Source organism: Mesoplodon mirus (assembly GCF_964341445.2).
Source record: "Mesoplodon mirus genome assembly, chromosome: 14".
Lineage (NCBI taxonomy): Eukaryota > Metazoa > Chordata > Mammalia > Artiodactyla > Ziphiidae > Mesoplodon > Mesoplodon mirus.
In genome coordinates this window covers 25,436,916-25,464,640 of record NC_138990.1, presented here as the reverse complement: position 1 = coordinate 25,464,640, position 27,725 = coordinate 25,436,916, and the positions used below count along the sequence as shown (strand labels likewise).

Sequence of the window (27,725 nt, the reverse complement as noted above, 5' to 3'; positions counted from 1 at the left end):
TCAAAATGAGAAAAAATAATCCTTCCTGTTTTTAAATAGGGCCCAACACCATAAATCTAAACTCCTATAATGCATAAAAAATGTTTAGTTTTTGGAGAAAATGTGAAAGCATCCTCTACTGAAAACTCGGCAAATTGGGGCAGGGGTTAGTTCTTTTACAACCTCACATAGTGAGGCCTGTCTCTGATGTTTCTTTCCAGATAAACAAATTCAAGCCCTTAAGTAAATTCAAAGTTATATAGAAATTTTAAAGTTAAAAAAAGACTTTAGATTACCCTTTGCAAATTTCTTCTCTTATAGATTAAGAAACTAGGGCTCAGGTGTTAATGTGTTCCCACTGCAACACCAGAGAAGGGGTTAGGTGGGATTAGAATCCAGGTTTGATTCTCCTAAGGCCACCAAGACTGACATCACACAAACGTGGCTTCATATATGACAAAATATCACTAAGATAAAACCAAAGCGAAATCACTCCACTGCCTCAGAGGCCTTTGAACCATAATTCATTTCATGTCCTTTGTGTTGGGAATTTTGCTTCTCAGATAGTTTTAACTTTCCCTGAACCTTACTTCTTGACTCTCTCTTGTGATTCAGTGGGAAAGAGGAGTTAAATTTCAAAACAAAACAAAACATGCTTTGGTTTCCAGACTGGTGCTCTTTCCAGCCGGCCAGGCAGTCATGTACAGCCGCAAAAACGCAGAGTGTGCTCCAAATGCGTCAAGTTCAAGTCCTGTGAAAGCTGCTCAAGTCTCAGGGTAATGGGCATTCACGTGTGCCTGCACGTGAGTGTTCCCAAACCACTGACCATGCATGATCTGTTTGGGAAGTCGGGGACAGGACGACTCCCCTGTGACAGGACAAGGAAAAGCTGAAGGAAGGGCTCCGCCTGCAGGTCACTCTCTCCTGTGGTCGCTCCTGGGCATGGAAGCCTTTCTGTGCTCCCTGTTTCCCGTTTGTAGGAAATAGGCTGCATTCAGCCTCCAAGACCCCCCCCCCCCCCCCCCGCCTTCCAAAGGGCAGGTTCAAAAGGTTGCTAATCAGGGAAGGGAGGGGATGCGGAGACAAGGGAGGAGCAGCCAGGAAACAACAGTGCAGCCTTGGGGCAGGGTCCTGGTTCCCCTCAAGGGATACACATCACAATGTCTTTGAGTTCTTCTGCAGAACTAAAACCCCCAACAAATGGAAGGTGTTAGTATTATTCATTCCACAGAGAAGGTCACAGTTCCGGAACCTTGAGAACCACAGGAGCCCATCACAGACCACCTGACGCCAGATGATCTCTGGATTGAAGGAATGCAAGCCCTGCAGGCACCCTGATCCTTTCCAGCAGCCCTGCCTCTTGACCATAAGACTCCGCACTACCCCCTCCAGGTCAGGACACACAGTTTTGAGGGCATTAGCCCGCTGTGGCCCGCTTTGCCAGGCAAAGCAATAAAGCTCTTCTTTCCTACTTTACCCAAACTCTGTCTCTGAGATTCAATCCGGTGCCCGTGTACAGAGGCCGATTTTTGGTATCCGTCTTGGAAGAGTCTCTGATTCACGACAAAAAGGATCCCCCGGGACACTTTGCTAGTTTTGCTTGTGCCAACAGAAATCCAATTTCAAATGGCAAATTATTCTTGGAGACAAAAACACCAATTTGGTCTATTGTCCCACCAGCTTTGGTAAATAAATCCAGAGAAGACAGGCTTTAAGTGTGAACTACAGGGAGATGTGTCCTCAGGGGAAAAGTCCAAGAGAAACTTCTGTCTTAGAAACACTAAGCACAGCAGAAAAGGTGTATTTTATGTGTAAGAATATGAGATGAGTCCTACATTAATTTGAAGACATTTATGGGACTATTACTCATTAAATAGCTAACCACCCTCATTTAGCTATGTAAACAAAAATAGCTGTTTATAAATTTAGAAAAACATTACAACAAATAAAAGTTAGAAGAAGCTTTCTTAGTGTTTCTTATCTAATTTAAAAATGTTGACTAGAGGGGTTTAACTTAAAACATGGTCCTAATTTCCTCTCTTTTTCAGGAAACATTCGATTGGCAGGTACTTACTCTCCTGAATGCCTTCCATTTTAACGCAAATTTTATCACTCAGCACTATGTAAAGAGCATCTCTGAGTGCTATTTAAAGCAAACTGAACACATTCCTTTAGTTTGCTTAACTTGAGCCTACAAGGTATACTGCCTCAGACCTATGAAAGACACAACCAGAAAGCTAAGAAGCTATACATTTTAAAAAGTTCACACTTACAGCTTGAACTATGACTTTATCAAAAAGGAAATAGAAAAATAATGTAGTGACTTCAAAGTGTATTTACCTGATACACAGCTAAGTACTTACAGACCTAGTACATGAGCAGTCCTTGAATTAGAAAACCAGGCGTATTACAGGTTGGCCTTTGCTCTCGGAAGGAGTGAGCTGAGGGCTCCTGAAGACGCAGGGCTACCACCACCAGAACACGCGGCCTCAAGGTGGACAAAGGCCAGCACAGGGCGCAGGGGTGGGGTGCTTCCTTCCCACCTGCAATAGCAGCTGCCCAGTCAAAGCCTCCCAGAGTGAAACTTCCTGAACGAGGACGTGATCTAAGAAAATCACACGATGCTGAAGACTCCAAATTACACAGGTGTGTCTCAGCTGTCAAACCCCTCTAAGCTTAAACAGTCATATCTAGGTTATCATTTAATCACGATTCCTTAGAAAATGTAACTGCCGATAGATCACTGATAACACGGCCCACTCAGGTCAGAACGATTCCTCCTGCACTATTTCCAGGACAAACGAGTAGCTTTCTGGAGTTAACACTGAGGGTGTGAGGATCCTGACTTCAGTCCGATGTGTGCTAATGCTTTCCTGTCAGAATTTCCAAACCAAATTTCAAAAACAGAAAGAAGCTCCCTTCAGGGACATTGTATAATCAACACAAACCCCACAAATCCTACCTGGTCACAAGGAGAACAGCATTTATTTGCCATTTTCATCTGTAGAGAGAGGGAAGCAAGGAGTCAGTATGACAAGTGTATTGATGTCATAATTTTTCAACCTAACTGGCAACTGAACTTAATTAGCTGCATGAAGTGTCCCTGCATGAAACATTTCCTTTATGAGGTATTTCTTACCTGAAAACCAAACCAGAGCACGTACAGATGTCTGGCAACGACTCTCATAACAGAAAACCCAAGACTAGCATATCGACGCTACTGTTTCAAGCATCAGCTCTTTACTAAGTGAGGCTCTGGGGCAGTGGATGCTTAAATTTCCACGTCTGAAAAAATGGGGGAAAATGATTTCTGTACTACATGGTCTTAGGTAATTACAGTTTTCACGGTTCACGTTGGATTCTCCCAGCAATCCCGCAAAATTTAACCAGTGAGGAAATGAAGGTCCAGAGTAATAACAAGGTCAAGACTACCCAGTGGGAAAGTGGCTTTGAGTCCACAGTTCCAGCTCTAAAGCGTCTGCGTCTCCTTTCCTCTGCTCTGCCCAGTAGCTACAATGTGTGAGATTCATCTAGAACCATGCATTTCTGCCAATATCAAGCTACCACCACCTGGTTTCTTCTTTTCCTTTTATCCATCCAGATACCTTTGGAATTCAAAATGCCAAGTTGGAAAACTGAGGTTTTAGAGAGGGTCCAGTACCTCCTATGTAGCTGGGAGCCGCTGAGGTCTTTGGAATAGAAATCTCACATTGCTGCTTCCCTGATATTTCAAAGTGCTCAGGCGACCTCTGTTTAGTAGTTTCCAGGAACGAGGCAGGTGTGAGAGGAAGAACAGGGTTGCTGTGGGGCCTGAGCCTGGCTGGCTACGCTGTGTGCATCCAGACCCCCAGGATCCTCCTGCCAGCAGCTGCCCTGAGCCAGAGCAGCCCCTGGGGTGCAAATGTGGACAACGGGGCAAGTCACCCGCAGGGACTGAGAACAAGGAAACGGGTCCACGGCCTCCTCGGGACAAGGGCTGGTCCTTGCATGAGCCTCCCGTGGCTGTGGCCATCAACTTACTGCCGGGATACAGCAGTTGCTTTAGGGAACTGAGTACTTTATTCATGTTTTACTCTCACCCCACCTAGCTTTATTGTTTCATTTTGAAGTTTCATGTTGACCTTGATCATCAAACAGATCACTCAAAGAGACACAGCGCTTTTTCTTTCCTGCGTGCCTGCAGTGAGCCATTGAGAAGGGATATTTGTGGTGGAGGTGCCTCTTTATAAGTTTCCTTAATGTTTTGGAGAATTACATATTTAACCCAATTGGGTTCCCCAAATAAAAACGTCACATTACATCAATGCATTTGGATAGAGTATATATAAAATTACATGCACACAAATACTTCTGTGTAGGTGCGTGGGAAGGAAGAGAGGGAGAGAGAGAACCAGCAGTGAAGTGTCCAGAGGTTTGATTCAGTCTACACTCTTATACCAGGAAACTTTTAGATGACTTAATCTTTAACTTTTTTAGTCAAAGGTTTGTTATGTTGAAAAAAAGTACATATTCTTCTGTTTAATGTTATTACCGACTGTTTTAGGATTCATCATAAGTAACAAAAAATCATAATTATTTTCATGGATTAAAAAGCAAAAACAGGGACAGTGGAAAGTCTCCGTGCTCACATTTTGGAGCGTCAGGTCGCTGATGTTGGCATTCACGGCCCTCAGCCAGTCGGCGCTCTCCTGGGCGGTGTAAAACCAAAGGATTCCCGAGCTCGCCCCATCCAGGGCCTGCACCTCAAATGCACTGGACCTGCAGGAGGAGGACAGGAGATGCTGGGAGGAGGCCCCTGGGATCCGATGCCCCAGGACCGCGAGAAGGCGGCGCCCACTCAGCCCTGCTCAGCACGGACCTGCAGTCACTGCAGGAAACACAGCTCACAGCCATGGGCACAGCCTAACCCGTCTCCATATCTTAGGTAGGCTTACTGAAATTAAGTTCAAAACGCTGGAATTCCTATTTCTAATTTAATAAAAACATGACAGGCAGCTCCTGTAGGAAACACACCTGCTCTTAGAGCAGTGCTGGAGTCACTGTTTTGTGGTGTCCTGAGCAGTGATTCTTTTGGAGGCCACTTATCATGGTACTGAAGGCTCTTGACCCAGTGATGATGGAGCAGGTCAAACACCACCAGTCCTCAGCGTCGATGGTATTTTAGGACCACACGTATATGTCTGATTTACAACAGAGCTTTTGAAGAAGTTGGTTCTCCTTTATTTCTTTTTTTTTTTTTTTTTTTTTTTTTGCTGTACGCGGGCCTCTCACTGCTGTGGCCTCTCCCGTTGCGGAGCACAGGCTCCGGACACACAGGCTCCGCGGCCATGGCTCGCGGGCCCAGCCGCTCCGCGGCATGTGGGATCTTCTGGGATCGGGGCACGAACCCGTGTCCCCTGCATCGGCAGGCGGACTCCCAACCACTGCGCCACCAGGGAAGCCCGGTTCTCCTTTATTTCTAACCGTAAGAATCAACCTGCCACAAACCCACCCATGGCAAATTATTCATAATGGCAACATCACTGTGTCTAATTCAGTAGTTCTCCCCTATCATGCAAGCCTTCTATTCCAGAGATAATTTCCATATAACTATTGCTATAGACTGATGTGTGTATTCCTCAAAACCTACATGTTAAAGCCCTAGTCCCCAGTGTGGGTATATTTGGAGATGGGACCTCTAAGGAAAGAAGCTTAAGTGAGATCAGAAGCGTGGGCCTGATCCAACAGGACTGGGGTCCCTATAAGAAGAGGCCTCAGAACTCTGTTCCATATGAGGACACAGTGAGAAGACAGCCGTCAGCAAGCCAGGAGGAGAGTGCTCACCAGACACAACCCTCTGGAACTTTGATCTTGGACTTCCAGCCTCCAGAACCGTGAGAAAATAAATTGCTGTTGTTCAAGCGCCATCCCGCGTCCCCCCCACAACCCCTCCATCTGGTATTTTGCTAAGGCAGCCTGAACTGACCAACACAACCCTTACAGCAAAAGAATGTCACTTACATGTCTGTTTGTTTTCTCTTAAGAAAAATGCACACTAACCCATGCAGCTTATATCTCCATGTCCTTAAGAAGACAACTGAAAGGCTAAAAATGATAAAACAAACTTTTTTTAAACAAGGTTCTCATTAAATTATGTTTTAATAGTCTTTCAGATGTGGGTTCAATCATGGTCTCATACAGGAAAGGATACAAGGGCGGGAGAAGGAAGTAGAGACATTATAAAACAGCCCTGCGTGTTCTTGAGCCAAATCTACCAACCAGAGTTTCTCTGATTAAACAATCCTTCTGTCTTTTTTACAAGTAGATATCCCTGGCTAGGTGTCATTCCCACCCTAATCAGCACTGCTTGAATCAGAACATAAGGTTCATTTACAGACAAGTGTGTCATTGTCCTCGCACTCTGTGCCAGAGCCCTGGCTCAGAAATTTTACCTGAGGAGGGGGTGAGAGACAGGCCACAAAACCTACAGCTCCTGGTCAATTTCCACAGGAAGTGACTTCATTTGCAGTAGAACCTGGAGAAGTTCAAGGTCATGGGCACTTCTAAAACAGTGGAAGTTTCGGTGAAAGGCAATTGGAAAGAGTTTCATAAATTAAACAAATACAGGCTGAACTGCTGGCCGGCTAGTTTTCAGGAGAAAACCTGGGAATAAAACAGCTGGAAGGAGCTTTCCTGAGGTCAGAACAAATCTCAGACACCGACCCCAGGAACTAGTTCTTCAAAGGAACCCAGATTTGACTGGAATATTCTGCCAATCCATTTACACCACAAAGCTTTGCTGAAAATAATAGACCAATCAGCTGGAAATGAGTGAAGTTTAACAGCCAGGTGTGGTCACAGAAAGAAACCAACCTCAGGCTTAACAGGACTCGGGGGAGAGTGGCGCCCAGACTTCACTAAAATGATCCAGCCGGTCACTAAACAATAAACAACAAACCGCAGGTAGGGGTGTGGGGTGAGGACCTGCACCCGGAGCTGCTGGAGACAGGACAGTGTGACACGCGGCCTGGGGAAAAGCAGGCACGGAAGGTGTCTGCGAGGTGACCAGACGTCACATCAGGCAGAGAATCTTCAAAACATTCATTATAAACATGTCCAAGAAACTAGAGGAAACCTTGCTTAAAGAAGTAAAGGTACAATGACAACGTCACTTCAAATACAGAATGTTAGTAAAGAGACAGTAGCTACAAAAGGAAGCAAATGAGTGTATTACAGTGAAAAAGTATAATAACGGAAAAAAATTTACTAGAGAGGCTTGACAGTAGGTTCCAACTGACAAAGAATTAGCAAACTTGAAGACAGATCAATAGGGTTTATGCAATCCAAGTAAGACAGAAGAAGGAGTGAAGAGAAACTGTCAGAACCTCTGACACTCAAACTAGAAAATGAAGAAAAAGTCTCCTGTTACTGCATGGAGGTTCTCCAAATGTTGCCATATCTATTTTGTTTATAGTGTTGTTCAAGTCTTCTATTTTCTTCCTGATGTTCTGCCTGGTTTTTCCATACAATATTAAAACTGGTGTATGGAAGCCTCTGACTATTATTGTTGAATTGTTTATTTTGCCTTTCAATACTGTTAGTTATAGTTTCATGTCTTTTGGTGTTCTGTTTTTAGGTGCATATATATTTATAATTGTTATATCTTCCTGGTGGATTAAACATTCATCTTTTTTAAATGTCCCTCTTTATTTCTAATAGCATTTTCAGTTTTAAATTCTATTTTCTATGATATTAGTATAGCTACTCCATCCTTGTTTTTGCTGTCTGTGTATTTTTCCCATCTTTTATTTTCAATCTATTTGTTTCTCTGAATCTAAAGTGTGTCTCCTGAAGACAGAATACAGTTGGATCTTATTTTTTCTACTCAGTCTGAAAATCTTCACCTTTTAACTGGATTATTCAATCATTCAAATATAATTTTATTATTGGTATAGTTAGATTTATGTCTGCCATTTTACTTTCCATTTTCTGTGTCTCAAATCTTTGTTGTTCTTCTGTTCCTCTTTCCCTGCTTTCTTTTATAGTATGTGAATATCTTCTAATTAAGCATTTACATTTCTTTAATGATTTTAAGTATATATGTGTATATACACATATATATATATATGTAGTATATACATACAAATAAAGATCAAAACATAAAGAAAGCAGAAGGAAGAAAATAATGAAGATTAGAGCTGGAATTAATGAAGCAGAGAAGAGAAAAACAACAGAGAAAATCAATGTAACCAAAATCTGGTTCTTTAAAAAGAACAGCAAAATGGACAAACTTTTAGCTATATTGACCAAGAAAAAAGAAAGAAGAATCAAAATACTAGAATAAGAGGTGCAAGTGGAGATATTACTATCAATATTACAGAAACAAAAAGGATTATAAAGGAATCTTTGAACAACTGTAAAGCAATAAATGAGATAAATTAGATGAAATCCTAGAAAATACAAACTACCAAAGTTGATTCAGGAAGAAATCTGAATAGACAATATTACAAGTTTAGAAATTGAATTTTTAACCAAAAAACTAACCACATAGAAAAGCTGAGGCCCAGATGGCTTTACCACTGAGTTCTACTAAACATTCAAAGAATTAATAACGATTATTCACAAACTCTCCCTGAAATAGAATAGAACATTTCCCAAATTAGTTTATGAGGCCAATACAGCCTTAATACCAAAACCACAAGTCATCACAAGAAAACTACAGACCAATATCTGTTTTGAATATGGATGCAAATATTCTCCATGAAATACTAGTAAACTCAATCCAGGAACATCTATTAAGAATTATATACCACCATCAATGGGATTTACCCCAGGAATTAGGTCAGTTTGATATCTGGAAATGTTATATATCATAGCAACAGAATAAAAAAAAAATCACACAATCATCTCAACAGATGCAGAAAAAGCACTTGACAAAATCCAAAATGCCTTCATGCTAGAAAACACTCAACAAACTAAGACTAAAGGGGAGTGTTCTCAGTCTGATACAGAGCTTCTACAAAAGCCCATGTAGGGGGTGTAGACAGTCGGCTCTCTGAGGAAAAGGGATGAGTTTTGAATTCAGCATGTTCATGTTTCATCTGTGTGAGACAAGCTAGATGCCTAACCTTTAAAAGATCCTTGTCTACACAACGGGTCTTGAAATGCCAATTATACCACAAATGGAAATATTGGGAGAAACAAGTGGGGTAACGTAAATATGGTTATACCAAACCCACAGATCCTATACAAAAATTGCTGCCAGTGAGGTTATCTGTCAAGCAAAGCAATACAAATTAGACATTATATGAGCAGAAACGGTGAAAGTGTTGGCATGAATGCTGATGATAGATGCCAACATAACAACAAAGTATGAAAACAAATTCGCACTTTGGCTTATTGTACAAAAGTCATATTAATTAGAGTCAATGATACAAACTCTGTGCGTGTATGCCTGAACGATGGGTGAACATTCATGTCTCCTGGTTGACTCTGAGGTTTTATGTTCTCAGCTTTTCACATGTGCGGTGTTCAGGCTCCCCTACAACGTCCCTCCCCCATCCACAGGTGGATCCTGCCTCATGGTTCTACGGTCATGGCATTTGCTCAGTATTCTCAGGATTTTAATCCTATGGTCAAGGTCACAGTCAGAACTAGAAATCCCAGAGTACCCGCTGCTTGGGACTCAGCGTGCTCTGTGAGGTCACATGTCAGCTTTTAAAAATCAGCAGTAAAACCTACACCCAGAGAAGGCAGAGTATTTGGTGCATGAGTTTCCCGGGTAGAAACCAAGCCAAGTCCCAGACACCATCATCAAGGACCAGGGAAGAACTGACCCTGCCCGTGCTTTTGGAAAGCCTACCTGCTTCCAGGATTCCCTCAAGCCCTGAGAGGAGTTTTGATTTTCAAAGAGAAAACTGGTAAAACAGTTTCAGACTGTAAGCAATGAGTCAATTCACAGTTTCTGGCTAAGCAAACAAAATCTATTCTAATGAGGTTCAAAGTACATGTATCTTAACTCACTAGAAGATTGAGGAACTGAGAGTTCACTGTGGAGTCTGCACTGCCTTTGGCGGGGGTGTCTGCATCTCCTCCTGCCTCTTCACCCCCCCCCACTTCTCCTCAGACGACAGCTCCCCGGGGGGCATCCCCCCAGCATCCTGCTGCTGCTCCCCTCCCGCCCCTGCAGACGCCAGCCCCCCAGCCCTGCCCAGACTCTCCCACAGTCCCTCCTGAGACGCTCTGCACCAGTACCTTTACCAGGTCAGCTGCTGGAGGCTGCCGGTGACCTCGCAGCACATCTCAGTTTTTTTACAGCCCTAACGCTGGACACCTGTCTGCATCCCACGTCCGCATCCTATGGCGACAGACAATCTTCCCACACCTACCTCAACTGTGCCGTGGAATTCCAGCATGACCCGAATCGGGCTCCAAGTACAGAGCATTCTTAATTGCCCCTCAAAGCTTCAACATTGGAGAAAAAGAACTCAAAGTTTATAAATCATCCTTTTAACACGTTGTGTGTTTTTTAAGGAACGGAAACACTCGAGCTTCCAAAATGACCCACAGAACCTCTTACCCACGAGTCGTGGCTCACGGCCATCCAGGCCCCCAGGTTCCGGCCAATCCTGACCTTTTACACCTGGACAGCACCCAGGGAGGACTGACTGCACACAGCATCTCTGCTCTGATGAACTTGAAGCCCTCCTGCTCTGGAAGCTGAAGGGTCTGTGTCTGTTTATTTTACTCATATTGAGAGTTATGAACATTCACTAGACAAAATGAGAGAAAAACGTGTATATTCCTCAGAATTTGAAAAAAATCTCCCAACTGCCATTCACATGTCACATTTCAAGCCTGCCTCTGTGGCATGTGTGTTATTTTTTCATGGAAGCCAGAGAAATATTTTCTTTCTGCTTCCCCACCGTGCAGCGGCATCTCTAAGGACTCCATATTAAACAGTAACAAAGAGACCCAATTTAAATGTAGGCACCCTTCTCCCTGTATCAGTTTGTTTATTAAAAAGTCACTATTCCTGGAAGATTCCAGGCACAACAAAAGTCCAGCAAGTCCAGGAAAGAAAGATAACTTCTTCTTTGTGCTGCCCCAAAGGCCAACTTGTCTTCCTCTGTCACCCCGATCACCATCCTGAGACCAGGTCCGAGTCCTCCAAGTCCCTCGCCCATCATGGAGCAGGGGCTTGAGGTGTGAGGGCGGAGGGTCTCATGTGGGCGGTGCCCGAGCCAGATGGCTGGAGCCCCTCCCAGGGGTCCCACTGAAAGAAAGCGGAGATAAAACCACTTCATCTAGGTCTCCCTGATGGTCTGATCTTATGCCTGTTTCCTGCCTGCATTTCCTGCCGGATGGGAAGCTTCCAGAGAGCGCGGACTCCTGGGTTTGCTCATTGCACACCCTCAGCCTGCAACATCTACTGCAGCGCTGCACGGAGCAGGCATGCTAGAATACTTGTCACATCAATAAATGCTGGAGAACACGCAGCACGATGGAAAAGGCTCCCACCTCCAATGCCCACTGCCCACTGATATAGAAACCACTGTCCTCCCAACCCGGCCAGGGGCGTGGCCTCCTCATCTGAAAGCAGGTGTCTGAAGCACCGCTCGCTGGGCCGTGGGGACAGGTCAGTGAGGTAGGTGGAGCGACAGCGCTGTAACCGGCACACACGGGGCACAAATATATAAGAATATTATACTTGTATTCAACGCACAGGTACAGGTAGCAAGCAGGACAGAGAACCCAGGCTCTGTGCTTGTTAAAGATGTTTGCAGAACCTGTGTAATCATCTTCCTTATATTCTTAAATTCTTCATGTTTGAACAATTAATCATGCATTTGAAAATGCCCCTTTACACAATGATTGAAACTGCTTTGAACAAATTCAAAATACTGTTAAGAACAGAGAAATATCTTTATTGTCTATAAAAATAAAACACATTCTAAAAGATTCAGAGGTGGCTAAAATCACTGGCGCCTCTAAGTCTTGACATTTTCTTTTTACAACCGTTTTGAATAATGGAACCTGCAGCTTTATCCTATGAATAAGGAAATCAGACATAACAAACACTGCATCTCTCTCTACATTTTCTTTGTCTTTCCCTCAGTATTTCTGTGTCCAGGATTAATCAGCACTCGAAGGCTTTCACTTCCATGAAGCAAACCTTTCAAATCCCTGTATACCTCCTTCAAAGTCGACGGGGGGCCATTCTAATGGGAGTGACCGCTGACCCAGCATAACATAAGCAAACACTACAACCAGTTCCTACTTCTGCGTCTGCTGATTTATCTACTAGGAAAATCTGAATTACTGGCTGAAAATATATGAACTGCCTGAAATGCTGTAATCTGTACTGGGGAGTGCTCTGAGTAACAATTCCTTCCTTGAAAAATGCACGTTTTATCCACACAGCCCTCCAGTTTCCCCTGTGCTAATTAGCCTTTATTTCTAAATTCAAATCCATACTTCTAACTACTTAATCCTTGTTGTTTTCATCTAAATGAAGAGCCTGTTAGACTCTGAAAGCAACTGAATCAATGGATGTTTGTGAAATAGGCAAGTTTGGTGTCAGGCAATGGATTTATTGGTCAGTACACTTTCTCACTTTTCAACCTTCAGTTTTATTTGCATAATAAATTGACTTTTAAACAAACTTTCTTATTTATTCCATAGGAAGCTAACTTAAGAACTTATTCAAGAGAAATGGACATGGGGATGAACCTTCTGGTGGTAAATTAGATGTTTGACAAAATGTCTTAAAGGCCTTTAAAACGTTTTAACCTTTTCATCCCATAATCTTACCATGCTACCTATTCTAATGAAATGATGGGTAATGTGAATAACAATGTATGCATAACGACATCAGAGCAGTCCCAAAAATATGTTTTAAAAGAAAAATAAGCTCCTGGTCTCATTATAAAGGAATAGTGGGTAAGCACTATGCACACCGACAGGACAAAAGTCTCATTAAATCCCAATGTCCAGACACCCATCCACAATGTTCTCTCTCTATAGAAAAATCCAGACAAACATACGTTAAGGTGATAACATAGCTTTATCTCATGGTAAAATTTTAATGTATTAACATTTTCCCCACACATTTGTATTTCCCAAATTAGCCAGAACTAATGTTTTTAGCTGTGTACCCTATGGATATATGTAGAAATGTGTGCGCGTATGTACATATGTATATACGCGCACACATGCGCACGCCCGTGTCCACACACACGTGCACGTGTGTGTGTGAGGAAAGGCCCCCCATTGCCGGCGACTCCTGCTCGTCACATCCGCGGGTGCTCCGTGTCCTTCAGAGCTTCAGCTCTTCTTCCCAAAGGCCCTCTAACGACCTGCGTCCTCCAAGTCTGATGGTCCTTCTCACCCTTGAACTGTAACACCTTACGGCTTTCGGACATCTAAGTTTTTCTTCCAATTTAATTGTTTGCTAGAATATAAACACTTGGATGATAGAAAGGAGGTTTCTTCCCCTTTGTAGCATGTGGCACTAAATGGTCGTTAAGGAATGTTTCCTGCACAAGTTCCATGGTGGAGATTCAATCTTTCCAAGTTCTTAGGGGACATTTAGATGGGGCGCAGGTGGCCAACACCAGGAAGGGTGAGTGCTTCTCCAGGCAGTGGTGCGGGACCCCATCTTGGAACCCTGGAACTGGCCGGGTCTCCCCAGTGACACCTCCTGGTCCTGGTGTGCAGTGTGGACACACTGCAGACGGCGGGCGGTACGTGGGGACTGGGACCAGGAAACGTAGGGAAGTTATCTAGTTCCCAGTTAGAGGGAAACGGGGAGTCTGAGCACCGTTCCCAAAACTGCAGAAGGAAACCACACTGACTGCACAGCTGTGTACAAGCCTCCGTGACTGTGGATGGGCCAGAGCACGTGAGCCTGGACTGACCCCTGAGCTGTAAACGCAAAGAGAGCCGAGACCTTCTTTTTTCCCAAGATCAGAAAAATGCCGTCTCTGATCCTCACACTTCCCACTTCCTGTGGACATCAGGCAGTGATCTTGGTAATAATTTGTAATAATTCCCTAGTCCACAAGATGCTTAAATTCTACCCGCCAGGGAGCCTCCTGTCAATGTTTTCTAGCTAATATTATGCTATTGATTTTATGGAAGCACAAAAATGAGTAAATGATAAACTCAAGAAAGTATGAAACATAAGTAAACAAAACTCTGTACGTGTCTTAGTTCCGTTTTTTGACTCCTTTTAAAGAGGCTGATGATGTGCAATGAATTCTTATGTCCTTTTAACAAAATATACCGCCTTTTTTATACTCCTATGTCAACATTTAAAGTTAATAAATTAAACATTAAAGTTTATAAATTTTAGAGAGGCAAAAAAGGATAACATATATTACTAACAATGACATTTATAATAAATGATAAAAATAGCTAGTTGGCCTTTATTGATACTGGCTTTGTGATGAGCACTGTGCGAAATACTTTTTAAACTATGCTGGTTTTAACCTTCACAATAAGACCGTTCAGAACGTCTTATTATTGTTACCATTTTATAGATGAGGAAACTAGGGTTTATGCAGATCAATCAATTTACCCAAGGTCACAGGGCCTGGAAAGGCACATGAACACCCACACCCACACACAGGCACACACAAACACACACGTGCATGCACACGCCAAACAAAAAGAGCTCAGAGTCTGGTTCCACAACCACAGTCTGAACTGTGACACCAGGCCACCTCGTGGAAACTGCCGGCACCTCTTCTGTGCAGTAAAACCACACAGACCCTGCCTTTAGGACTGTGCAGAGTTCATTCCTTCCATACCTGATGCTTTGTTTTAAACACGTTTGTTTTGATATTTAATACAATTAAGTCTGCTGGAATGGTTCCACGATTCTAGTAACATGACCATTTTTTGCACTTTGAGTTTTCATCACTTAGATCTTTCTTCTGAGACAGAAACACTGCATCTCAAGGAGACACTGGAAATGCAAACTCTAACCCGAACACCCAACACCAGTCTGGCGGCCGGGCTGAGTGCAGTGAAGGAACAAATCTCCGTGCCAGGACATCACTCAGCCAGGACGGTATTTTACGCCCTTAGACATGACTGGGTATAAGATGAGGAGGAAGCTGAAAGCATCCTGCATCCTTGACAATCCCACTGGTAACTGCTCCACCAGGAAGCCCTGGGGAGCGCCGGTCCTGAGTCTGGGGAAGGAGCCGTGGTCTCGGGGTAAGAACAGAGTGGGGGCCACGAGGAGAAGGGGGCTGCTGGCTGTCAGAAGAGGCAGGAAGCAGACTGACAGATGGGGCAAGGCATGGGGTCAAGGGTCAAGAGTCAAGAGTCACATGGCATGCCCAGGACCACCTGCCAGGCAGAAGCAGGAATGGAAATGCAAACGGAACTAGGTCAGTTTTTGAGAGTCTGACCTCAAAAGTAATTAGAAAGTTGGTCGAATTCATAAAAAGCAGGGTTCCCCTGCACACCCCCAAGCCTGGGGTCAGTATCTAAGGAGCAATGGGACATGTTCCTAGAGACAGCAGCCTGCTTGCTCCCTGTGCCCGGGGTAGTTTGTTCCGGTAGAAGGATGTCACTGAGGCCCTCTCCTCTCAGCAGCAGGAAACTCTGTCACTGCAGCTCATTTGCTTTGCTGTGATGACAGGGATGCTGGTGAGATGAGGACACAGACATGTGGTCCCTCAGCAGCTGGTGGAGATGGAGGGTCCGAGGGAGGCGACAGCCAGCCCTGGAGATGATCTCAGGAATGCAGGCCACCCACAGGAGGCCCCTCATCTATAGTGACGCCACTCTCCCACCTTAAAAGCCCTCCTAGTTATTATCATTTCAAACTTTGAGAGCCTATTAAATTTCTATACACAAAGGAAAGGAAAATCAATGTAACGTTCCAAGGGGAAGACTTGTGATGACACCGACCCTACTCAGATAAGAAGAAAAGACCCGAACCTCCGAGAGCTGAGACTCTGAGGCATCTCTCAGCAGCTGGGGCTCTGATCCCCTCACGGTCACCATGAATAATCCTCGGAGGTAAAATAAGAGGTGCTACATTGAGAAACTGCCATTTGATGCACCGGGAAAGAGAGAGAGAGAAACAACGTTTTCTGAGGCAGCAAATCCAGCAGAGACAAGGAGCATCTCCCAGGATAAGTCTCGATACCGCACGTGTGGAACGACGGGCCAGGGACAAGTGTAAGACCCAGCAAAGAGAAGCGGGAGCCCTGCCACCTGCACCAAAGACGGCGACTCGGAGCTGCTCTGCACTGGCTGCACCAGGAGGGGCCTGGCCGCACGGGTCACCCAGCATGAGTCCTAAGCAGCACAGACCAGGGAAGGTTACAGAACAGTCCTCGGGGGTCAAGTGGGCAGAGCTTCCCACGAACCACAGAGGGAGGGGCCCTGAGGCTTTCACGTGTCAGCAGTGGCCCCCCCGGCAGCCCCTAGCCCCAGAGGGCCGGCCAGTGACCTAGACAGACACCGCTCCCGCCAGGGACTGTCCAGACCCGCCGTGCCTTCCGGCCGTGGTGAGAAGCCACCGCCCCAGGGCAGCACGTCTACACGGAGGCGACTCACGTGGCCCGTGGTTTGGAGATGATCACAGAGAAGGCAGGCTGGCCTCCAGGGTTAAAGCCGGTGATCAAGGATCAAGAACGCACGGTGAAGTGGAAGGCTCACTTCTCTCCCCCGGCGTCCAGGGGCAGCGTCCTCTGTCCACACCCACGGCGGGACGGCTGCCCCAGCAGGCTCTCCTCCCCAGGCTGCCCTCTGCAGCAGCCGCAGCCCCGCTGGCACCCCAGCCACTGTCCCATCACAACCCTGTCGCAAGGCCGGGCTTCCCCGCAACTCTGCGGACACGGCCGACCAGGCGGCTCCTGCCCCGGAGAAGCTGGCCCACCTCATGCTCCCAGGCCGTCCATGCCCCGTGTGCAGGGTGCGGCCAGAGCCCGGACGTTTGGGGAACGTTCCTAGAAGGGCATCATTCCCTCTCAATAAGCACACACGCCCTAACCTTCTCTCCCCACGGTGGAAATTTCAGAAAAAACTAAAGACGCAGTGAGTTGAGAAAGACAGCAGCCTTGTTACTGAAAGTGGGGTCTGGCTGCTCGCTGCTCAAAAGCCAATAAAGAGGCCAGGAAAGTGGAAAGGAAAGCTTGCTTTATTTTGGATGCTGGCAACCTGGGGGCAGGGTGGACTCCTGTCCAAAGGCCGACTTCCCCCCATTCCCCACCGACAATCATGGGCAAGAGCTTTTATAGACGGAGGGAGGGGCTACCTGCAGAAACAGCACGGTCTGCTCTGACGGTCATCTTGAAATTGGTGCTGCCGTGGTCTGACCAGCATCAACTTGACTGTCTTAAGTACAGTTAAGCTTCGGTTCCAGGGTCGGTTTGTTCACATTCCCTTGAGGCCAAGTCTCTGAATTGTGGCAGCTTTTGTCATGGCTACAGCCTGGTCATCGTGGAGTTCACTTCTTCCACCAGACACTGGCGGTGTTTCAGTGTCTACAAGACGGCTCCCAGGATACGGCTCAGAATATGATCTATAGCCCTTGAGGAGGGACTAAAGGTCCTTGACTCTGCTAATGACTAGACTCTTATTATTTTGTCCTGTTTGTTTTCCTTTGCTTCTGCATTTTCTCACTTATCTGATTAAACTTATTCTTTGACTAAAGTTTTTCTACAGACAAAAGGCAGGCGGAGGACACGGGGGTTGGGGAAGGACCACAGGGTCCCGCTCCACTCCAGCCTGACGCCCGACAGCTCCCAGACTGGCTGTGGGATTCTTCTGCTGAGCATAAACAGTTCCGAGCCCACCCACAGCAGGCGAGGGCTCTGCCTGAACTCCAGGAACAAGACAGAAAATCGAAAAAATCCTGCCCAAGCAGACGAAAACACAAAGGGTGTCCAGCCACCAAGACCCTCCCTCATCCCACCCTGATGACCGTGCTCCCCCAGGACAGGCCCGGCCCTGCGCCCAGACACCCCAACCTGCATCCTCCCGGATGAAGTCAAACTCAACGATGACCCCGGGGGCCCACTCTCCAAGCCCCCAGTGCAGAGCAGACCCTGAGCTCCTGACCCTGCTATGGCACCCCCAGCATGAACCCCACCCCGCAGAAGCCCCTCTTCTTGTGGAGACGCCCACGGACCTGGGATTCTGTCTACCCTGCTCTGCTCGACCCCCGGCATCCAGAGAGCTGCACTTTGAGGATTTCCCAACTACAGGAGGGGGGTTTCGGCACAAGTATCTAAATATGAAACCATCCTTTGCAAAACACATCAGAGTATTTAGCAGGATAACTTGTAGCATCATTTTTGAAAACATGCTTATCTGCAATACGTCTCCAGTATGGCTGCCGAAAAGCCCACCTGGTCCCTGCCATGCTCTTTACTCTGAACTAAGGGGACCTCCTACAAAGCAAAATGGGGTATTACTGTCAGTGAAAAGACGTCATTTCACAGTTATTTTCACAAATATGAAAGATGTGGGACAAATAGAACTAAAGCTTTCGTTTCCTTCCATCCCTTTGAAAAAAGGAACGAGATAAGTGACTCCTTACACTTTTTCAAGCCAACATCAAACAAGAGCCCTGGGAAGGGCTCATCTGAGCAGAACCACAGAAAGCAGCGCAGGGCCTGAATTCTGCCACCAACCAGCGAGAACCTTGGGCAGGACCCCGGCTTCAGGTGAGAGTGCAGCCAGGTCACACCCCAGCATCGGCTTGGAGACCCTGGCACACACCCCCCAGCTGACCCGTGGAGACTGTGAGATGACACGCTCACACTTTTGAAGCTAAATTTGCACTAACCGGTTATGTAGCAACGGAAAACGGAGAAGGTCCTGCTCAGAAAACTCTCGCCCTCTTCACAACCGTCAGTCACCCCAGGAAGCATGCTTTCCTTCTCGCAGTGTCAGAGAAATGTGCTAACAACTACCTAATAGCCAAAAGCACGAGCTTCTGCTGAGGAATCGGTGATGTCTCGTGGCTACTTCCCAGTATCTGCAGACGTGGTCTCTTTTCCTACGGGAGCACTCGAGGAGCAGCCCTACTTTGTAAGGCGTCGGCTGTCACCCTCACGGGGCATCATGCTGTTTTTACGCCTGTTTTCGTTTAATATCAAGATGCTCTCCCCCAAATTCTTATGGAACCATGTTTTCCTGTCCTGGGCAGTCAATGATTCGACCTTCATTAATAGTCATGTATAACTTATGTAAAAGCTTAGTTACCACTGTGCCCAAGAGCCGCTGACACTAACGTCCACCTGACAGCAAACAGGTGCAAGAGGCCCCCGGCAGAGGACAACCCTGCAGCCCCGGAGGCGACGGGACATGGTAACCGTCATACTCACTACAACTGAGTTTTATCATTTCAATACGTATCTCAAATATTAGGTTTAAATACGTGTCTACTCTTTAGAGAATCTTTTGAAACATTTTCGGAAAATGAAGGAACTTAACCACCATTGGCTGAATTACTGTACTTTCAAAAAAAGGAAAGCGCAGAGCAGCTGGTGACAAATTTTGGTCCTACAACTGGACAATGACAGGAACCCCAGGACACTGACCTCTGACATGCTCATCCCACTTGTTTTTTATCCACTCAAAGGATCTCCTAAAAATCCTTCCCAAGCTATAGTAGAGCTTTGGCTTTTAGATTTTAAAAAGCGTTTGATTTAGAGTTGGCAATTTCTAAACAGCTCCTTGCACACCCCAGAGCGAGGGTCCCTCGGGAGAGAGCACAGGAGCTGCAGAAGTAACTCCGGCTGTTTGAGGCCAAGTGTTCAGGCCTCCTCTCCTCTTCCTCCTCTTCAACGTGGGACCAGAGGGCTACAGGGCAGGGGAGGGAACAGCATCCCCTCTAAACATGCACGTTAATACTGATGTGAGTCAGACACACACACGTGATGAAATGCAGAATTTTAGTCATTCATTTTACTTTTTGCACCTTCCTGCCCATATTAAAATCATGAAAGAGTCAGCAAAGCTAATAAGATATGTTTGTTTCCGTAAAACGACATGGAAACTTTTGGTTTGCTGTTAGGATTTGACAGCACTTCCCAGGGCAAAGGATGGGCATGTGACCACCCAGGGGCACCTTCTTCAGACGCTTTGTGTTCACATGAACACGGCCCCCGTGGGCACACGTGTCTCATCAAGAAAGTACTCAATTCCAAGACAACAAGCACTCTTCCTTTGTTCACACAGTTCTCTCCCACCTTCTTAAGAATGAAAGGAAACTCACCACCTACTTACCTCTCAGCCTTTCCGCAGTGACCAGACAGCACAGTTGGCCACAGAGGACACACTGTATTAACTTGGAGGGAAAAATGCTACCTTATTCCACAAAACAGTGATGGACACACAACCTTTACAGGTGAAACGCTGAAATTACTTCATCAACCGGGCTCGAAAACTAGTGAGCATTTATTGAACACTGGTGCTGGTCTAACCTTCTCATTTTACTAATGAAGAAAACGAGGCCCGTGGGGTTGAAATGACTTTTCCGTGATTGTATGCAGCGTGGATAAGAGTAGAGTCTTATTTCCAATCTAATTCTGTTAACAGTTAAAACTGAAAATACGATTTCTTCTTCTGACGACCATGTCTCAGAAGAACGGACACAGTCACCACCAGACAGAACCCTCCTGATGACAAATCAGCTCCTGCTCTGACTAGTGCTTTCTTATGATGCTTGACTTTTATTATGATTATGATTATTTCTGCAAATGCTAAATCTACCGGGAGACAAGGACACGCACTTCGGGGTTTATCGGCGCTTCCCACTCCACACATCGGTCACACACCTTACTTTTTCTGCGCCAGCTCTGCACCGTGAGACCCGAGCCATGGACAGAGGGAGCGACACGGCGTCCAGCCAGCGCTTCTCATATTTTGGTTCATTCGCGACGGGCGAAGAAGGTGAGGATGGAGCCTGCGCAAAACAGACGAGAATCAACGGTCACAGGATCAGGTGAAGGCACCAAATCCAGGGGGAGGCCCCGACAGGCCCAAACGTCACGCTCCCCAAACCCAAATGAAACGCATTTCAACTGCTGCAAAAGCACATGTGATCGTTTTCTCAAAGCTCTGGAAAGAAATAAGTGCTCTTCTGTTTCAACGTAAACGATTTTCTTCCTCTATTTTTTAAACAACATACTGCTCCCGAGACAGAAAAGTCCCAGGGAAGGGGACAGGGAGAGAGGCTAAAACTGGAAGGAATCTGAGGGACACGACGAAGGCTCTGAGTCCAGGAAGGCTGTGAACGACCACCTCCACCTGGAAGGTCAAATCAGAGCGAGTTTAATACATAATAATATTGAGGACATGCAAACGGGTGCCTAGGTCACAAGACCTTGCCTGTTGATCAGTGGCGAAGTCCCCACTGTCTGTCCAAGGTGAGCAGAGAGGGAGCCCGTGGGGAGGGGTGGCCCGGTCCCTCCTCGGCAGGGCCTGCAGGGAAGAGGAAGATGCTCGAACGCCTGAATGAAGCCACGCAAACAGCCAGGTCGCCAGACAGGACACCACGCGGGCCCAGTTAGTCACAAGGTCGGACGCTGGCCCGTCTCGCCTCCCGCGGAGAAGACAGGCCCGGCCCGCGCGGCCGCGCCTCACGGGACGCCGGCTTCCTTCACACGGAAGCATCCTCGCGGCGGCCGTGGCTTCCAGCCACGAGGGCAGGTTTTCCCGGCACCTTCTAGCTCAGGGACGGTGCGAATCCCCGGGGCACAGGCAAACAGACGCACTAGTTAGGACGGCAAAGCTGGATCTGCCTGAGAGCGTTGGAAAGGCCCCCAGCTCAGGGAGGCCACTTCTGTGCTGTCCTGCCAGGGGTCGTCGGGAATGGGGGAAGGGTCTCGCTGAGGAAGGCAGGGCCTGCAGGGCGGCGATGGTGAGCACTGGCAACGGGCTCTTACTAGGACGGCTAAGGCTGCGTGGTTATTAAATAAAATCATTTTAAATTTACTTTTCAAAATGTAGGATAAAAAGCGATTCCCCACTAAGGAAAACAAGTTTTTCCTTTATAAAATCAGGTTGCATTTCATAACCTATTGGGCACATTTTAGCAACAGACTATAACTTTATAAAGGAAGTTTTTTGTTCCCTCTGCTTTGGAGAGCTTCTACCTCAGGGGCCACTGACAAGCCCAGAGTTTCATGTCAGATTTGACCAGTGTTTCCTCTGGTAAAATACTTTGTATAATCCTGAGACCCATGAGGCTTAAGGAGGACACCAGGTCTCCGTAGATCAGTGGGGTTTTCTGTGATGCTCACATGGCCTCCTTGATGGTGGGTTCAGGGGATGCCTGGGGAAGGAGGAGGAGCCTGGCTGGGGTCCCCTCCAAGCTTGCTCCATCCCTGGACTCCTGCCATGGGCTGCAGGACACAAGCTGCCTGCCCTCTCTAGCTGCGAGCCCTGGGGTCTGGGGTAAAACGGACTGGGGGCCCCAGCACTGCAGGAGCCCAGAGCTGCCACGCCTGATGGGACACCAGTAAAGTTGTGCCCGGACAGACCTTCCAGAACCTGTGGTCAAGGCTGGGGCCTCTTGAGGGCTGGGCAGGCTTCCCCTCTGTGTGCAAGTCCCCGTCTGAGGGGGGCTCACCACCCACAGGAAGCAGAACATCACGATTCTAATTTCAGCCCGAAGTGGTACATCAGCTTTAGAGCTTGCAGAGATCACGAGGCGTGTTCCCCCCAGCTGAACCAAAACGCCGTGGGTTGTACCCGTCAGCTCTCCTGATCGTGCGGCACAGCCCAGGGAACTCAGGTCTATGACACCATCTACTGCTACCCACCACACAAGACATCGATTTTAGAGGAGGCGGGACAAGACGTGTTTCCTTCCATTTGATGTATGATGCAGTCAAAGGTGTCAGAGGAGGGAGGAAGAGAAGGCCGTCCTGGTTCTACAGCATTTATACGTGACCCATCAACTCACAGGACCATTTACGTGAGGACACCTTAGTTTCTTTGAGCTGCAGATTCTGAGTTGAGATGGCTCAGTGGAGGTTCTACCTCGTGGGACAGCATCTCACCTGTTTTTTTGGGGATCCCTAGCATGACGGGACGCTCCCCATGGAACTCACTGCCTGCAGAGGGCTACGCACCACAGAGGATTCTGAAGGAGTGAGTGTCAGCCAAGGATGCTGCATTACAGCCACGATCATGCTTTCCCCGAAGTCACGAATATGAGCGGCAAACCAGTGAGGGCGGACCTCCTTGCTCTCAAATGCTCTACCTGTGCATCCTCCACTCTTCACCTGTCTCCTTTCTTGGGTGCTGGGATACGTCTTTAAGTCATCTTTTTCATGAAAAATGTTCACTGTTCAATACTTGATGTTTAACTAGGAGATTTGAAGCCAACTTTTTAGGTATTGCTACCTTATTTCTGCTTTGAATGGTTGAGGACTTTCCACTTTATTCTTCTATTTTTAACTGAACTATATTGAGGCGTCAATTACATATAATGACATGTACTGATTTAGGTGCACAGTTTGATGAGTTTTGACAAATGTATCCACCTCACACAACCAAGCCCTAAATTATAATACAGAATAATTCCACGCCAGCCACCAAGAAAAGTTCCCTGCACCTGTGTATAGGCATCTCCCCTCCTGCACAAGGATCTGATTTCTGTCACTATAGATTACTTTGAGTCTTCTAGGACTTCTATGCCTAGAATCATACAGGACATACTTGTGTGTGAGGCTTCCTTCTCTCGGCAGGAGGTCTGTGAGAGGATCCTCATTACTGAGTATTTCAGCAGATTATTCATTTTCATCACTGAGTGGTAGTCTACTGTCTGCATGTGCCAGCATGTCTTTATCCATTCACCTGTTGAAGGAGATCCGAATCATTCCCAGTTTAAGAACAATATAAATCAAAGTGCTCTATTGTCAGTTAAATTTGGGTGCCAAGCTTGCTTTCCTCGGATAAACCTCATTTGCTCATGACACATTATTCTTCCTTTGATTTGTTCATATATTTGAAGATTTTTGCATCTACATTTATGAGGGTCATTGGTCTGTAATATTCTTTACATGTAACACCTTTGAAAGATTCTCGTAAAATTATTCTGGCCTCATAGAGTTAGCTGGGATGCATCAAATCTTCTATTTTCTGAAAGTGTCTGTGAAATTGACATATTATTTCTTTGATAGGATTCACCAATTACAGAATACTTGAGTTTTCTGTAAGCCTTTGTTGTCCTGAACTGTCTTTCATAGCCTTGCATGTGATCCATCTTGATGAATGTTCCATGTTCACTTGAAAGGAACGTTGATTCTACAGACTTTGGAAACAGTATGCTGTGAGTCAGTTAGTTGGCTCATAAGGTTGGATACATCCTCTACCTCCTTACTGATGTTTTGTCTACTTGTCCTATCAACTTCTGAGCAAAGAGGATTAAAATCTCCAACTATGACTATGAGTTTGTCTCTTTCTGCCATTTCTGCCAGGTTTGGTTCTTATATTTGGAAGCTCTGTTACTAAGTGCAAACTACATCCAGAATTATTACATTTTCCTGATGAATTAGTCTTTTAATCATAATGCAACATTCCTCTTTGTTTCTTGTACACTCATTGCCTTAAAGACTACTCTGTCAGATATTAATATAGCCACAATAATTCGGTTTCTGTTTATAAAATATATGTTCTCCACTCTTTTAATCACCACCTATTTGCATCTTTACGTTTAAATTATAATTTCAGTAGAAAGCATAGAGTTGGGCCTTTCTTTTTATCAAAAACAGTCTGACAACTTGTACCTTTTAATTGGAACATTTAGTCCATTTACATTTATTGTAATTCTTATGTCACTAGGTTTAATTATTATTTAATTCCTATTTGTTATTTGTTCCTCTTGATTTTTCTGGTCTGTTGAACATACTCTTTTTAAGGGGTTGATCAATATTTTTTCATTATTCTCTTTTATTTTCTCATTAGTTGTAGGAATCATAATACATATTCTTAATTTATCAATGCTTATTTATTATATTGTATCACTGCAAACTTCCCATCTGACACATCATTGTTCCTACACCTCACGTCACAAATATAAGAACTTTACAGCAGAATAATTCAATTTACCTGACCCCATCCTTTGTGCTATTCTTGCTACACCTTTTACTTCAACATACATTATCAACTCCATTTTACCGTCTTATCATTTTGTCCTCTGAAGTATTTATATTTAAAGGAAATTATGATAAAGAAAATAGATATTTTATACACACACCCACTTACTTACCATTTATGCTGCTCTTTACTTCTTCCTGTATCTGTAAGTCTCCATCTGGTGTCTTGTCCTTTCAGCCTGAAGAGCATCTTTTAGTATCTCAGGTACTGCAGGTCTGCTGGTGATATTTTCTCTCAGCTTAAATTTCTTTTGAAATGTTTGTATCCCCTCACTTTTGAAGAATATTTTCCCCTGGATATAGAATTCTAAATAGATATCCATTCATTTCTCTGTTCCTATGTAAATAATATGTCTTTTTTAAAAATCTGGCTTCTACCTAGATTTTCTCTTCTCTGACTTTCAGCAGTTTGACTGGGATCTGCTGACGTATAGTTTCTTTGTATTCATCCAGCTTTGTCTTCGTTCCCATTTTCCTTCTGGACTCCAAGTACACATAGCCTTGGTCCACTTGAGTTATGCCACAGGTCACTGGTGCTCCCTTGTTTTCCAGTCTTTTTCCTGTTCTTCAGATGGGCAGATTTCTGTTGGTGTGTCTCCAATTTCCTTCATTAATGTCTAAAAGTTTTCAGGGTACAGATCATTCATGTCCTTGGTTAAATTTATTCCAAGGTATTTTTTTCCTTTTTATGCAATTATAAATTGGATTATTTTCATAGTTTCCCTTTCTGACAGCTCATTATTGTGTATAGAAATACAACTGATTTTTGTAATAGATTTTCCATCTTGTAAATTTACTGAATTTGTTTATTAGTACTCAAGAGTTTTTTAGTGGAGTCGTTAAGGTTTTCTCAATATAGTATCAGGTCATCTGCAAATAAAGACAATTTTACTTCTTTCTTTCCACTTTGGGTGTCTTTCATTTCCTTTTCTTGCCTAATTGTTCTGGCTAGGACTTCTAGTACTATGTTGAATAGGAGAGGTGAAAGTGGGCAGCCTTTTCTTGTTCCTGACTTTAGAGGAAAAGCCTTAAGCTTTTCACCATTGAGTACAATGTTAGCTGTGCAGTTGTCATTTATGGCCTTTATTATATTGAGGTATGTTTCCTCTATATACAATTTGCTGAGTTTTTTAATTAATTAATTAATTTGGGGGGCACTGCGTTTGGTCTTCGTTGCTACATGCAGGCTTTCTCTGGTTGTGGTGAGCAGGGGCTACTCTTCATTGTGGTGCACAGATTTCTCATTGCCGTGGCTTCTCTTGTTGTGGAGCACAGGCTCTAGAAGAGCGGGCTTCAGTAGTTGTGGCATGTGGGCTCAGTAGTTGTGGCACATGGGCTCTAGAGCGCAGGCTCTGTAGTTGTGGTGCACGGGCTTGGCTGCTCTGCAGCATGTGGGTTCTTCCCGGACCAGGGCTCGAACCCACGTCCCCTGCATTGGCAGGAAGATTCTTAACCACTGTGCCACCAGGGAAGTGCCCCTTTTCTTTTATCATGAAAAGATTTTGAATTTTGTCTAATGATTTTTCTGCATCCATTGTATTAAGATACTCATATGATTTAATCCTTTATTTTGTTAATGTGTTACATCATGTTGATTGATGGAGATACTGGACCATCCTTGCATTCTCAGAATAAGTCTCACTTGATTATAGCATAAGATCCTTTTAATATATTGTTGAATTGGTTTTCCTAATATTTTGTTGAGAATCTTTGTATCTATGTTTATAAGGGATATTGGCCTGTAACTTCCTTTTTGTGACATATTTGTCTGGTTTTGGTATCAGGGTAATGCTTGTCTTGTAAAATATGTTTGGAATTCTTCCCTCCTTTTCAATTTTTTGGAAGAGTTTCAGAAGGACTGGTATTAATTCTTCTTAAATGTTTGGTAGAATTCACCAGTGAAGCAATCTGGTCCTAGACTTTTGTTTGCTGAGAGATTTTTGATTACTGATTCAATCACCTTACTAGTAATAGGTCTGTTCAGACTTTGTAGTTCTTCATGATTCAGTCTTTTTAGATTTTATGTTCTAGGAATTTATCCATTTCTTCTAAGTTGTCTAATTTGTTGGCATAATATTGTTCAGAGAAGTCTCTTATGATTTTTTTGTATTTGTGTATCAGTTGTAATGTCTCTTCTTTCATTTCTACTTTTATTTATTTGAGTGCTGCCTTCTTTTCTTGGTAAGTCTAGCTAAAGCTTTGCCTATTTTATCTTTTCAAAAAAAAAAAAAAAAACACCAGCTCTTAGTTTCACTGATATTTTCCATTGTCTGTTTAGTCTCTATTGAACTTATTTGCATTCTGACCTTTGTTACTTACTTCCTTCTACTAACTTTGGGATTCGTTTGTTCTTCTTTTTCTAGTTACTTGATTTATAGTTTTAGGTTATTTATAAGAGCTCTTTCTTATTTCTTAACATATGCATTTATCACTATGAACATCCCTCTTAGAATTGCTTTGGCTGCTTCCCATAAATTTTGGTATGCTGTATTTCCATTTTTATTTGTCTCAAGATATTGAGACTTCTACTTTGACCCACTGGTTGTTCAGCAGCATGCTGTTTAATCTTCATATATTTGTGGATTTTTCAGTTTTCTTCTTGTAATTGACTTCTAGTTTCATACC

The 27,725-nt window shown here is 44.8% G+C and overlaps 1 protein-coding gene across 1 annotated transcript in view; it reads right to left on the bottom strand.

Annotated features, from left to right (window-relative positions):
* SNTG2 (syntrophin gamma 2) overlaps nucleotides 1-27,725 on the bottom strand; it is a gene marked incomplete at its 3' end in the record, with an annotated part of 187,932 nt that overhangs the window by 45,624 nt on the left and 114,583 nt on the right. The window contains exons 9-11 of the mRNA XM_082642418.1: nucleotides 20,772-20,899; nucleotides 4,608-4,737; nucleotides 2,942-2,980 (exon numbers count right to left, since the gene is read on the bottom strand). Of these exons, the coding sequence (XP_082498544.1) occupies nucleotides 2,942-2,980; nucleotides 4,608-4,737; nucleotides 20,772-20,899 (297 nt within the window). The remainder of the gene's footprint in view (nucleotides 1-2,941; nucleotides 2,981-4,607; nucleotides 4,738-20,771; nucleotides 20,900-27,725) is intronic.